Source organism: Macrotis lagotis, chromosome 1, assembly GCF_037893015.1.
Source record: "Macrotis lagotis isolate mMagLag1 chromosome 1, bilby.v1.9.chrom.fasta, whole genome shotgun sequence".
Classification (NCBI taxonomy): domain Eukaryota; kingdom Metazoa; phylum Chordata; class Mammalia; order Peramelemorphia; family Peramelidae; genus Macrotis; species Macrotis lagotis.
Window position 1 is genome coordinate 649,642,514 of NC_133658.1, and position 14,163 is coordinate 649,656,676.

The 14,163-nt window shown below is 33.6% G+C and overlaps 2 protein-coding genes across 2 annotated transcripts; both read left to right on the forward strand.

Moving 5' to 3' along the window:
* The first annotated feature begins 328 nt into the window (after window positions 1–328).
* LOC141505950 (olfactory receptor 10N1-like) lies at window positions 329–1,267 on the forward strand. The gene has a single exon (XM_074212292.1). The coding sequence runs from the start codon at window positions 329–331 to the stop codon at window positions 1,265–1,267; it is 939 nt and encodes a 312-aa protein (XP_074068393.1).
* An 11,193-nt stretch (window positions 1,268–12,460) lies between these two features.
* Window positions 12,461–13,399, forward strand: LOC141505952 (olfactory receptor 10N1-like). The gene has a single exon (XM_074212307.1). It carries the CDS (start codon window positions 12,461–12,463, stop codon window positions 13,397–13,399), a length of 939 nt encoding a protein of 312 aa, XP_074068408.1.
* Window positions 13,400–14,163: the final 764 nt, after the last annotated feature.

Genomic DNA, 14,163 nt, shown 5'->3' on the forward strand with positions numbered 1-14,163 from the left:
ATTAAATATTATTTCTTTGATTAATAGTAGTCATTTCATTCCATTCCCCTCATTTCTTTTAATTGCCCTAATTATCTGTACTTCAGAGCTCCTTTTTAATTGCCATCATAGTGAATGAACATTGGAGATAAAAGTTTCAAGTATAAAAGGGCAAGCATTCTATCAGTATATGATGATCTTCCCAGTTGTTGTATGAAAAGTTTCAATAAAAATGTAATTTGATGATCAAAGATGAATTTATATCATGTTAAACTAATTTACCCTTTGTGTTTGATATCTATATTTACTTACTCCATTCTCCTGTCTTCTCCCCAGGGTTGACTTTCCTATGATGATAAAGAATTATACAGAGGTGACTGAATTTATCCTCCTAGGAATCCCTCATACAGAGGGATTGGAGACCATACTCTTTGTCATATTCTTGTGCATCTATGTTTTCACCTTGATGGGGAATTTCCTCATCCTCTTGGCCATCATTTCCTCCTCTAACCTTCACACTCCCATGTATTTTTTCTTGGGACTATTGTCGACTTTTGATATATTTTTCCCTTCAGTGAGTTGTCCTAAAATGCTGGTTTTTCTCTCTGGAAATAACCAAGTTATCTCTTATAGAGGATGTGCTTCCCAACTCTTCTTCTACCATTTTATAGGCTGTGCTGAGGCTATTCTGTACTCTGTGATGTGTTATGACCGTTTTGTTGCCATCTGTCATCCGCTGCGCTACACAGTCATTATGAACCCCCGGCTTTGTGTGGTCCTTGCCACATGTACCTCATTAATAGGCTGTATTCATGGCACTATACTGACATCACTCACCTTCCAATTGCCTTACTGTGGTTCAAATAAAGTAGATTATTATTTTTGTGACATTCCCTCTTTAATACCTCTAGCTTGTGCTGACAACTCACTGGTCCAAAGGGTGGGTTTCACTAATGTTGGTCTTTTAATTTTAACATTATCTTTCACAATTCTTGTCTCCTATACCCGCATTGGGATAGCCATTTTGAGAATCCGTTCAGCCGAAGGCAGAAGCAAAGCTTTCTTTACCTGCAGTGCCCATCTCACTGCAATCATATGTGCCTTTGGACCAATTATCATCATCTATTTTCAGTCAAATCCAGACCCTTTACTAGGTGCTGTGGTTCAAATTTTGAATAACATTGTCTCACCCATGCTGAACTCCTTAATCTACTCTCTGAGAAACAAGGAAGTAAAACGAGCCTTGAAAAGAGTTTTATTTAGGGCAGGACTAACTGCAGAGACATAAATTAAGAGGCCTCAGTCTCCTTGGTCAGTCCCTGTTTCCATCTTTGTGTAGAATCTATGATTCAGATTCCTCTCCTTCATAAAATGGCAGTTATGTCTTTGCCCTTCCTATGTGTCATCATTCTTTATTTTCTTTATAGTATATGCAACCAGAAATTACGCTAACATGAGAAAAAAGCTGAGTTCTTTTTTTCTTTAAAAGGACATTTCTTTGGGGATCCACTTTAATTTCAGTGTTCATGAAGAGTCTAATAGGAAGGCAGTACGTGTCTAATACTTTATTTGAAATAATTATTTTAAGAGAAACTGGTCTTTCAAAATACCTGAATTTCTCATTGTAATAGTTTTGGAGAGTGTTTCTTTGGAAAAGATGACAGTTTAGAAATATGATTTCATTGGTGTGGAGAGTTGATGAGCTCCACTTTTACTGATGTTTTAAAACACCATATCCTGTCCTCCATTCCTGGAATCCACTGATTCCTCACTTCTATGTTTTAGAATCTCTAGTTCCTTTTAAATATCAGTACAAAATTCAATTTCTGATTGAATTCTTTAATGATCCTCTCAACCCTCAATCTTAGTGCTTTTCTCCCATCCCTGAAATTATTTTGTCTTTATTCTGTATATAATCTCGATATGCTTGTCTATGTACATGTTATTTCCTCTGATAATGTAGCTTTCTATAAGCAAAACCTATTCCAGTTTTGCCTTTGTATCCCTAGCATTTTAATACTTGCTTATTGATTTACTAATTAATTTCTAGGTAACTTCTTCTACCAATGCAGATATCTAAACTATCTATAATTTTTCTGCCTTAACAAGCTGCCTGCAACACTGACAGTATAAATGACTTAATCTTGATGACTGAGCCAGTGTCTCAAAGACAGGACTTTAATCTCATGTTTTCCTGAATATACAAATTATCCAGAATAAAATGAAAAAGCTGATGATTTGGGACAATGTATGAAAGAGCAGTATTATCAATTTCCTATAGTTAGTAATATTTATTAATGGTTGATAGTAATCCAGGTGAAGGACCTGAGTCATTTTCATGTAAATCAAGATAATGCAAAAATATAGTAGCCTTTTCTTTCTGAAGAGACAAGAGGTAGACTTTTGCTTCATGTGGATGCTCCATAAGAAATATTTTTTTTTATTTTTTACACAATTTTTCTCCCATGAGGGGGCTGATAATCATAATGGGTTGATAATCTTTCAATTTTTGTTGTAAGAAAAATGCCTCCTAATTTTGTGCAGTTCACATTACTGCTGACAAATCTACTACAATGCAGAAAATATAGAGGCAAAAACCTGGGTCTTATTATGCTTAAGCACGAGTAGAAAATTAACTCTGGACAATGATTAGGATTATAATGAGGCTTTTTATACCTAAAATTATGTCAGAGAGGCAGATAAACAATATAGATGAATAATTCCATATTTCTTTGAAAGTCATTAAAATTTACCATATATTAAGCAGACTAAGAATAGATTTATACATGGAATCTGCAAAATACTACAGTACAGAACAAAATGTTTTCATTTTAAAGAATCACGATTTATTAAATGGGGGAAAGGATGTATATGTCATTAGTATTACCAAAAGACTGATCAAGTAAATCGTTCCTCAAATACTTATCTGGGAATCTGTCCACAAATTCTTCCACAAATTTGAACTTATATTTGGGAAGTTCAAATTTCTCTTTGGCTTCTTTTATGAAGAATATCAAAAAAGTCTTCCCTCGGGGTGGCTAGGTGATGCAGTGGATAGAGCACAGGCCCTGGGGTCAGGAGTACTTGAATTCAAATTAGGCCTTAGACACTTAATAATTGCCTAGCTATGTACCCTTGGGTGCTTATCCCCATTACCTTGAAAAAAAAGGAAAAAAAAAGTCTTTCCTCACTTCTCTTACTCCATGAGTCAGGTCTTATTCAGATGAGGTTAATACTAATAGAAGACAGGTTTCAGTTAATCCAAAATAATAGGAGGAATGGAATTGCAAAATTGAGTAAAAAGGGAACCAAAAATGAAAAATTTAATACACACTTTCATCTTTTACAATGAGCATTCTAAAAATCCTGGCATCCAGAGTAGGGTTCAATTGTGTGTTTAGTTGACAGTCTTTCTATTATGTATTTAGTTGACAGTGTGTCTTAAGATTTCACATTTCTAATTTTTTCAGTTATAGGCTTATTCTCTTGGAGAAAATGTGTGAATTCATTCATATATATATATATATATATATATATATATATATATATATATATGTACACATTGTGGGTCCTACCCTATAATTTTAGTCTTTTCTTTTACTACACCCTTAGCAATCTCCAGTCTAAATGCATTTTCCATAAGTAAATAATAAAAAGCTGAGTGCTCAATTTAGTTCTGCCAAGAAATATGTAAGTGGTATGTCTCATAGTCCAGAAGTGTGATGGTAGATATTTAACAACTGGATCTATGGGAAAAAATTTGTACTCAAGACACATGTATATTTTCTATCACTTCCATAAGTGTAGCTAATCAACAATATAATAAACCAAGCCCTGTTTTTGGCATCTGTCAATTTCCTATGTCAGAGGTCATCTTTTGGAACCTGAACCTGAACTAGAATACTATCACAAATCTGACAGGTGATCATGAAGGCTTTGCTTGAAAAATTCTAATGCAAAAAATCTTATTATTTGCTAAAAGATCCAACTGCTTTTTAAAAAAATAGATCTGTTATAAAATTTTCCTTTATACCAAACTATTAGCAGCCCCTCTGAAATTTAGATTCTTAGTACTTTCCTCTGTGTTCAAATAGAAAAACGTTATTTCCTACTGTTCAAGGTACTCCCTTTTCATATTTATGTATTAGTATTCCCAACTTTTCAAAGATTCAGTTTAGGTTCTATCCTTTAGATAAGGTCTTTGCTGATCCTTTATATCTATGAGACGTGCTGCAACAGGTTGAACTGATTGTCAAATTTCCTGTATGAGCACTGGAAATCTTCAAACACTAAAAATCAGAGATTTATTTATTGTTTTGTTGCCTTTTAAGACAATAGAATGATAAAGAAAATAATACTGATTAAACTTGTGTTATATGTACAGGCATATACATATATATATTAAATATTATATATTAAATACAAAAACTAAATCAGAGTTGGTTGGTAAACATTCATCAGCCCCTGGCTCTATCCCTGCTAAAATAAAATTGGATTTGATACATATTCAGTTTATTTATTAGAATACATTATTCATCCTTCAGTAGAATGTAAGCCCCTTGCGATAAGAATTGTATTTTATTTTGTCTTTGTATCTTTCAGTGCCTAATGATTTACATTGTTTATAATAAGAGCTTTAAAATGTTTATTGAATTGAATTGAATCTTTGAATCATCATCACCATCATAGCGAGCATTTATAGAACAATTGAATGCTTTTAAAACACTTTACAAATATTATCTTGTTCAATCATTATAACAATCCTAGGAGGTAGGCATGCTATTACAGATGAGGTCCTGGAAGCAGATAGAAATTGTGACATCACTTCTGACTGTGTTATCTGAGACTGGATATGACTTCAGATTCAACACTATATCTCTTGCACTATGTCATTACTCATGATCCCTGAATTTTCTTTGTCCTTCTGACCAATTTCATAATAACAGATGCTTGATAGCTTTGAACATGTTTTTGAGTTATCCCTTTAGCAAGGTAACATCATTCTCCATATGCTCCACTGGATTCTGTGGATGCTTAGCATTATTCTCAAGTTTTATATATGGTCATACTCTTCCACGTAAACATATGTAAGCCTGTAAATATGCATAAATATATGTATATAAATATATATATATGGACATATATAAAGTACTGGAGATAAAACTTGAAGTACACACAGCCTCTTAAAATCATGAAGTTCCTTCAAATCTCTATTTATCTACCTCCTCTTTTTAAAAATGTATTTGTAATTTACTGAATAAAACAAGCATTTAATAAAAAAAGGATTATTACAGATGAAACTACAAATCTATTATATACATATTATTATTTCTTTTAAATATGTTACAATGATACCATGTAAATTTCTTTTTTCCTTTTCTTCATCAAACCCTGTAGATTAAACCATTAGACATACATAGGCACATATATAATCACATATATTCATATGTATATTTACAATCATCTACATACACATGTATACACAAACATATATGTATGCACATCTGTGTACATGTATGTATAATTATTTTATACATACTTATGTTCATTAGTTGTTTCTCTGAATACAGATAACATCTTTCTTCATATGTCTCATAGTTAATTTGGAGATTTATAATAATCAAAATGAATTATTTGCTCAATTCATTCTTTAAACACTATTGCAGATGTTATATATAATATTCTCTTAGTTCTGCTCATTTCATTCTCATTATTTTGTGGAAATATTTCTAAATTTCCTATGCTCATTGAGCTCTTCCTTTCTTATACCTCAGTATTTTTCCTTCACAATCATGTATCACACATTGTTCAGCATTTCCCCAGTTGAAGGGTATCTCTTACATTTTCAATTCTTTGCCTCCACTAAGAGAATTGTAATAAACATCTTAGAACTTACAAGTCCTTTTCTTTTTTTCCCTTAATCACTTTGGGAAATACAAGTAGCACTTATATTACTGGGTCAAAGGGTACATGCAGTTTAATAACTTCAGGGAGAATTCCAGATTGCTTTCCAATATGATTGGATCAGTCTACAATTCCATCAAAGATACATTAGTGTCCCAATTTTTCCCCATCACATCCAACATTCTTACTTTCCCCTTAAGGCATTTTAGTCAATCTGGCAGATTTTAAGGTTGTTTTAATCTATATTTCTTTAATTAATAATGATTTAGAACATTATTTCCTATGATTATTAATTGTTTTGATTTATTCATTGGAAAACTATCTGTATATATCCTTTGACTCTTTTTAGTTAGTGAATAACATATTTTTATAGATTTGACAAAAATATTTATAGAGTTGAGCTATAAGACTTATCTGTGAAATTCTGTAATTTTTCACAATTTTCTGCTTTCCATTTGATCTTTGCTACATATGTTTAATCTGTACAGTTTTTTCATTTTATTTCATTGAATTTTTAATTTTGCACCTTTGTTCTCTATCTTGTTTATTCATAAATTGTTCACTCATCCATATATCTAATAAGTAATATGTTACTTCCAATTTTCTTATAATTTCTCCCTTTATAACTAGGTTATATATCCATTTTTCCCACAACCTTTGGGAAGATGGGATTGGGCCTAAGGGTTAGATAGGAAAATGCATCCCAAAATTCCATGCATATGGGAAAATAGAAGAAAAGGAAAATGAAAACTCAATTGATTATGAAGAGTTTGTGGGGATCTTGATCATGGTGGCATCTGACTATTATAAGACTTGACAATCTCCTCCTGCAGGGCCTCTCAGAAACTATTTTAAAGTTTTCTGTATCTTGAAGTTTAAAGAAATGGGTTTTAGGGTAGGGAGGTCAGAAAGAGTAGTTGAAGGGGAATAGCAATACAAATGGTAAGAGCTGATGGTTCTCTACATTACTAAAGGTATATTAACTGGTAATTCCTAGCTCATTGAAGTAGCATAAGTAACCATTTGTGGAAATAGTCAGAGAGAGGAGCAAAGGGTCAGAGTGGTTTGGGGACTCATAGCTTTTAGGAAGGGAGAATGGAATTAAGGTTTGAAGAGGAGGAGACACACCAGACTTCCTGGATTCCCATGGGTGGGGATCAGAGTTCAGTGTCCAGAAAAGTTAAAAGTGGCATAATGGTAAGAACAAATTATGAATTCACAAGTATTATTATGCTTGCTGAAAATATGATAACATATGCTTTATTGTTAGATTTAAGATGGGAAGGCAGTTCTGACATAGAGACTTTGCTAAACCAAAAAACAATTGCTCATTTCCCCAACCTTTATATTACTCAAATAATTACAATGGTATCAACAATGATAGTAAGAGGAAGGCACTACAGATACGGAATTCCCAGACTGAGTATGAGGTTATTTGCTTCTCAGATTCACTTCTGTTCTATCTTGGAGTCATATGAATTTTTTATATCACATATTGATTGTTAACAATTTGTGGTTGGGGGAGTGGTAGGGAAAACAGCAAACTTAGAGAAATATTTGTGAACCTATGATACTCTGGAACCTGTTTACATGAAAAATATCATGAGATTCTATTGCCTAGAGTATTTCCCCCTTTCTAAAGTCTCAAAACACTTCAGGTCTAATTGTTCCTCCAGCTCAAGAGATTTCTTGAGTTTTTGATGTATTCAGAAATGAGATCCCAAGAGGAAACCAAGACCGCTTATAAAAGCCCCTTCCAAAATACACTCTATATCCTGGGGTTATTGAAGTCTGGGAAAGAATCACTGCAGTAAGAAGGAAAAGTCAGTTCTGAGTTGCCTAATTTGGATAATTTTGGCTAGTAGTAAGAAACATTCAGGGTTGCCAGCTACATACACTGGTCCTACCTTGTGACACCTAAAATAGAAGGTACCTATAGAAAAATTTCCATCTTTTCTTACTGAGAAACAGAAAAGGAGGAAAGATTTCTCATCCCCAAGCACCATGTACTCTCATGGATATGCAAGCTCACCCAAATTTGATCACTACTTTTCATTATGAAAACAGAAAAGGGAATCATCGGTTGGGTGGGAGAATTGAATGAATCTGAAGGTAAAAGGCCATATTTCTATAAGAATCTCCAGAACTTTTTGCACAAATAAAATCAGATTTAATAAAATGTTCATGGATAGTCTGAGCTAACATAATAAAAAACATAATAAAAAAATGGCAATTCTACCTAAATTAACCTTCAAACAAATTACTTTTATGAACTAGAAAAAATTGCAACTAAATTCATATGGAGAGAGATTAAAAAGTCGAGAATATCAAGGAGTTAATGGGAGGAAATTGCAAAGGAAGGCAGTTTAGCCTTATCAAATCAAAAATTTGACTCTAAAGTATCTGTCATCAAAACTGTCTGGTAGTGGCTAAGAAATAGACTAGTGAATCAGTGGAATAAACTAAGTGCTAAAGTGACAGTAGGAAATGATTATAGTAACCTGCTGTTTTATAAACCCAAAGAGCCCAGCTTCTTGGATAAGAACTCTCTCTTTGATGAAAAACTTTGGGAAAATTTCCCTACTAAGGCAGAAACTTGGATTAGAACAATATCTCACAACCTATACCAAGATAAGATCAAAATGGGGGCAGGATTTAGACAAAAAAGACAATATTATAAGCAAATTAGGAGAACAAGAAACAGTTTATCTGTCAGATATATGGAAAGAAAATCAATTTATGATCAAGGAATAGATGAAAACATTATTCAAAACAAACTGGATAATTTTGATCACATTAAATTATAAAGCTTTTATACAAACAAAATCACTGTAACCAAGATCAAAAGTAATGTAGTAAATTGAGAAACAATTTTTACAACTAGTGTTTCTGACAAAGGACACATTTCTAAAATATATAGAGAATTGAGTCAAATTTATAAGAAAAGAAGCCAGTCCCCAAATGGCAAATAGTCAAAGGATATGCAGAGACAATTTACAGATGAGGAAATCAAAGCTATCCATAATCATGTGAAAAAATGCTGTAAATCATTACTGATTAGAGAATTGCAAATGAAAATATCTCTGAGTTACCACCTCACAACTCTCAGATTGGCCAATATGACCAGACAGGACAATGATCAATATTGGAAGGGATGTGGGAAATCTGGGACACTAATGAATTTTTGGTGGAGCTGTGAACTGATCCAACCCCGAAGAGTAATTTGGAATTATGCCCATAGGGAAATAAAAATGTGCATAACCTTTGATCCAACAAAAATCACTACTGGGTCTATACCATGAAGAGATCATGAAAAACATCATTTGTACAAAAGTATTCATAGCAGCTCTGCTTGTGGTGGCAAAGATTTGGAAATCAAGGGGATGTCCATCACTTGGGGAATGGCTGAACAAATTGTGGTATATGGATGTTATGGAACACTATTTTTCTAGTAGAAACCAGGAGTGATGGAATTTCAGAGAATCCTGGAAAGACTTGCATGAACTGATGCTGAGCAAAATGAGTAGACCCAGAAGAACATTATATACCTTAACAGCAACATGGAGGTGATGATCAACCTAACTGGACTTGATCATTCTATCAATGCAATAATCAGGGATAATTTTAGGGTATCTGTGATGGAGAATACTCTCTGTATCCAGAGAAAGAACTGTGGAGTTTAAACAAAGACCAAAGATTATTACCTTCAATTTGTTAAAAAATAATTTTATGTATTACATAATTTTTTATCTTTAATATTTTACTTTTCCTCAAGGATATGTTTTTCTCTCAAAACATTGAACTTTGATCAATACATAGCATGGAAACAATGTAAAGATTATCAAATTGCTTCTCTTGGGGGAGAGTGGGAGGGATGGGAGGGTGGGGAGAAAAAGTGTAAAATTCAAAACTTTACCAAAAAGTGATAGGTAGAAAATACTATTGTATATAATTGGGAAACAAATAAAATATTTATATTATAAATAAATTTTAAATTCAAAAGCAAGAACTCATAAGTTATTTTCTTTTTTTCTTAAACACAATGGGAAATAGGAATACTCATATTATTGGATCAAAGAGTACATGCAGTTTAATAATTTGTTAGGAAGAATTCCAGCTTGCTCTCCAATATAGTTGGATCAGCTCACAATTCCAACAAAATGCATCAGTATTCAAATTTTTTCCCCTTCTCATCCAACAGTTGTCATTTTTCCCTTTAATTATTTCAGTAAATATGGCAACAATATGTTAAGGCTGTTTTAATTTGCATTTCTTTAATCAATAATGATTTAGAATATTATTTCTTATGACTATAACATCTTTTGATTTCTTCATTGAAAAATTGTACATACTCTTTGATCCTTTTCAGTTGGTTAACATATTTTTACAGATTTGAAAAAGTTCTTTAAATATTTGAGCTATATGACCTTTATCTGAGACAGTGTATAGAATTTTTCCCAATTTTCTGCTTTCCACTTGATCATTGTTACATTTGCTTATTCTGTACATATTTTCACTTTATATAATTAAAATTATTCATTTTATACCTAACTTCTTCTCTATCTCATTTATTCATAAATTGTTCATCTAACCATACATCTAATTATCCTTATGTCAAATATCCATATTGTTCCTATTTTCTTATAATTTCTCTCTTTATGTAAGTCATATATCTAAGTTATGTAAGACTTTATGTAGTCATGTATCCATTTTTTCCCACAACTTTTGAGAAGGTGTGATTGAGTTTTAAGGGTAGATAGGAACATGACAAAACTCCCCATCCACAGGAGAAAATGGAATAAAAAGAATAAAGAAAACTCAATGGGGAAGTAAAGAGAGGTAGACTCTGACACTGAATGTGTGGGGTAGGAAAGATCTTAGTGGCATCTGGGTAGGATAGGCCTCTTCTCAATCTCCTCCCACTAGGCCTCCCAAAACCTGTTTTAAAGCATTCTGTATCCTGAAGTTTAAAGAGATGAGTTTTGGGTTAGAGGGCTGAGAAACAGTAGATGAAAGGAATTAGCAATACAATTGACAAGAGTGGATGGTTCTCCACATTATGGAAAGTATGTTAACTGGTGTTGAAATAGCAAAAGGAATCATTTGGTGGAATCAGTCAGGGAAAGGAACAAAGGGATAGAGTGGTCTGGTGACACATAGATTTTTGAAATGGAGAATGGGACTAAATAATGAAGAGGAAGAGATACACCAGCCTATCTGGATTCCCATGGGTTGGAATCAGAGTTCAGTGTCCTTAAAAGTGGCATTATGGCAAGCAATTCAGAAGTACCATTCTGTTTGCTGAAAGTAAAATAATGCATTCTTTATGCATAAATTTGAGAAGGAAGACAGATGAGACAGAGAGATTTTGCTAAACCAAAAAAAAAAATGTTCATTCCTAATTTTTACATGGTTCAAATAATTGCAATGGTATCAACAATGATATTGAGAGGAAGGTTCTACAAATCTTGAATTCCCGAATTGAGCATGAGTTTATTTCTTTCTCAGACTCATTTCTGTTGAGTTATTTGGAGTTATTTGAATTTTTCACATCACATTTTGATTGTTAACAATTTGTTGGTGGGGGGAGTGGTAGAGTTAGCAACAAACAAAGGTTTGTGAGCCTATGATAGTCTGGAATCTGCTTTTCAAGGAAAACATCATGAGCTTCTACTCCACCAGATTGTTGTCTCTTTTCTAAAGTCTCAAAATACCTAAGGTCTAATTGTTCCCCCAGCTCAAGAGATTTCTTGAGTTTGTGATATATTTAGAAATGAGATCCCAAGGGAAAATCAAGGCCAGTGATAAGGGTGCCTAAACAACCCCTACCCCATGTCCTAGGGTTTTGGAAATCTTGGAAAATTGCAGTGGGCAGTTGTATGTTGTCTAATCTGGGCAATTTGGTCTAGTATTAAGAAGCATTCAGGGTTTCCAACTATATACACTGGTTCCCATCCTCTCTTAATGAGAAACTTAAGAAAAGGAAGAGAGATTCCTCATTCTCAGACAATTGTGTTCTCTCATGGATATGTAAGTTCATTCAATATTGATCTATCGCTGCTTTTCAAGGTGAAATCAGAACAGGGAACCATAGTTGACTGTGACCTTCCAATTTCTGAGCAGTTGTCCAAGATTGATGACCTTCTTATTCATAGGAATAGTAAAGGAAAATAGCATACAATAGGAGCAAAAGTCCAAGCTGGTGGGTTCTTTTTGGCATTTCTTTTTTTTACTTTCCTCCTTTTTTATGATGGATATTTCTTTTCCAAATTCAGATGCTAATTAAATTGCATTCCTTTGACTAACAGCAGTCATTCCATTAATTTCTTTGAGATGCCCTAATTTTATATTCTTCAGAACTTCTTTTACTTGCAATCATCTTCATTGAAAATTGGAAATAACCTCAGATGGAAAAAGGGACAACATTCTATAAATTATTATACTGAAAAGTTTCAATAAAAATCAGAAATTAGTGATCAAAGATGAATTACTGTCATTTAAACCAACTCATCCTTCATGTTTGAAATCTTTATTTATCCACTGTCCTTTTTGGTCTTTCTCCAGGACTGTCTTTCCTATGAAGATAAAGAACAAAACAGAGGTAACTGAGTTCATTCTCCTAGGAATTCCTCATACAGAAGGACTAGAGACAATCCTCTTTGCCATCTTCTTATTCATCTACATCTTCACCCTGATAGGAAATTTTCTTATCCTCTTGGCAATCATTTCCTCCTCTCGACTTCGTACACCCATGTATTTCTTCTTGGGAATCTTATCTACTTTTGATATATTTTTTCCTTCAGTGAGCTGTCCTAAAATGTTGGTCTTTCTTTCTGGAAATAGTGGAGCTATCTCTTATAGGGGATGTGCCTCCCAACTCTTCTTCTACCATTTTATAGGATGTACTGAGGGTATTCTATACTCTGTGATGTCCTATGATCGTTTTGTTGCCATTTGTCATCCACTTCGCTACACAGTCATTATGAACCCCAGACGTTGTATAGTCCTTGCCACATGCACCTCATTATTAGGTTGTATCCATGCCACTCTGCTGACTACACTCACTTTCCGGTTGCCTTACTGTGGTCCTAATGAATTAGACTATTACTTCTGTGACATTCCTGTAGTCCTTCCTTTGTCCTGTGCTGATAGCTCACTGGCCCAGAGGGTGGGTTTCACTAATGTTGGTCTTTTGGCATTAACATTATTTTTCACAATTATTGTCTCCTATACTCGCATTGGAATAGCCATTTTGAGAATTCGTTCAGCTGAAGGCAGAAGCAAGGCTTTCTCTACCTGCAGTGCCCACCTCACTGCAATCATGTGTGCCTATGGACCAGTTATCATTATTTATTTTCAATCCACACCCAACCCTTTGCTGGGTGCTGTGGTTCAAATTTTGAATAACATTGTCTCACCTATGCTAAATTCCTTAATCTATTCTCTGAGAAACAAGGAAGTAAAAAGAGCCTTGAAAAAAGTTTTGTGTAGAGCAGAACTAGCTGCAGAAGACTAACTTAGGAGGCTTCAGTTTTCCAGGTCAGTTTCTGTTTGCATCTTTGTGTGGAAACTGTTGAACAGATTCTTATCCTTCATAAAATGGTAATCATGTCTCTGTTCTCTCTTCATGCCATATTCTATCTTTTCTCTATGGTGTATGAGATGAAAGTTAAATGACTTATTTTTTTTCTTAAAAGTTGGGTTTGTTGGGATTATTGGGATTCAATTTCATTTCAGAGTTCATCAAGTGTCTGTGTCTAGGAAAACAATGCCTGTCTATTAGTTTTTTTAAAAAAAATAATTATCTTAAGAGAAACAAATCTTTAAATGGACCTGTCTTTCTCATGGTTTTAGTTTGAAAAAGTATTTCTATGGGGGAAGTAAGTGATAGTTTAGAATTACTGATGAGCTCCCCATATCCCATTGTTTTAAATCACAAAACCCATCCACTCCTCCTTTACTTTAGTTTCTCATGAAAAAGGGTGGCATTGCTAAGGTTTTTCTACTCTGGTATCCTTGATCTCATCTGATCTTCTTTTGTCTCTCTGGCAAATTATTTGTTCTTGCTAATCTTTAGTATTTATCTGCTGTCTTAATACCTGATGTTTCCCCTAACCCCACAAAACATACCCTCCTCCATCAATCTTAAAAAAAATCAGTTTACTTGATCCATACCCTCAAATTTTTATCCTTGCCTTCTCCACCCTTGACAGCTAAATTTCTATAAAAATTGTCTATATTTTCTCTCATCCAGGTCTCAGACCATGCCTAACTGATTTC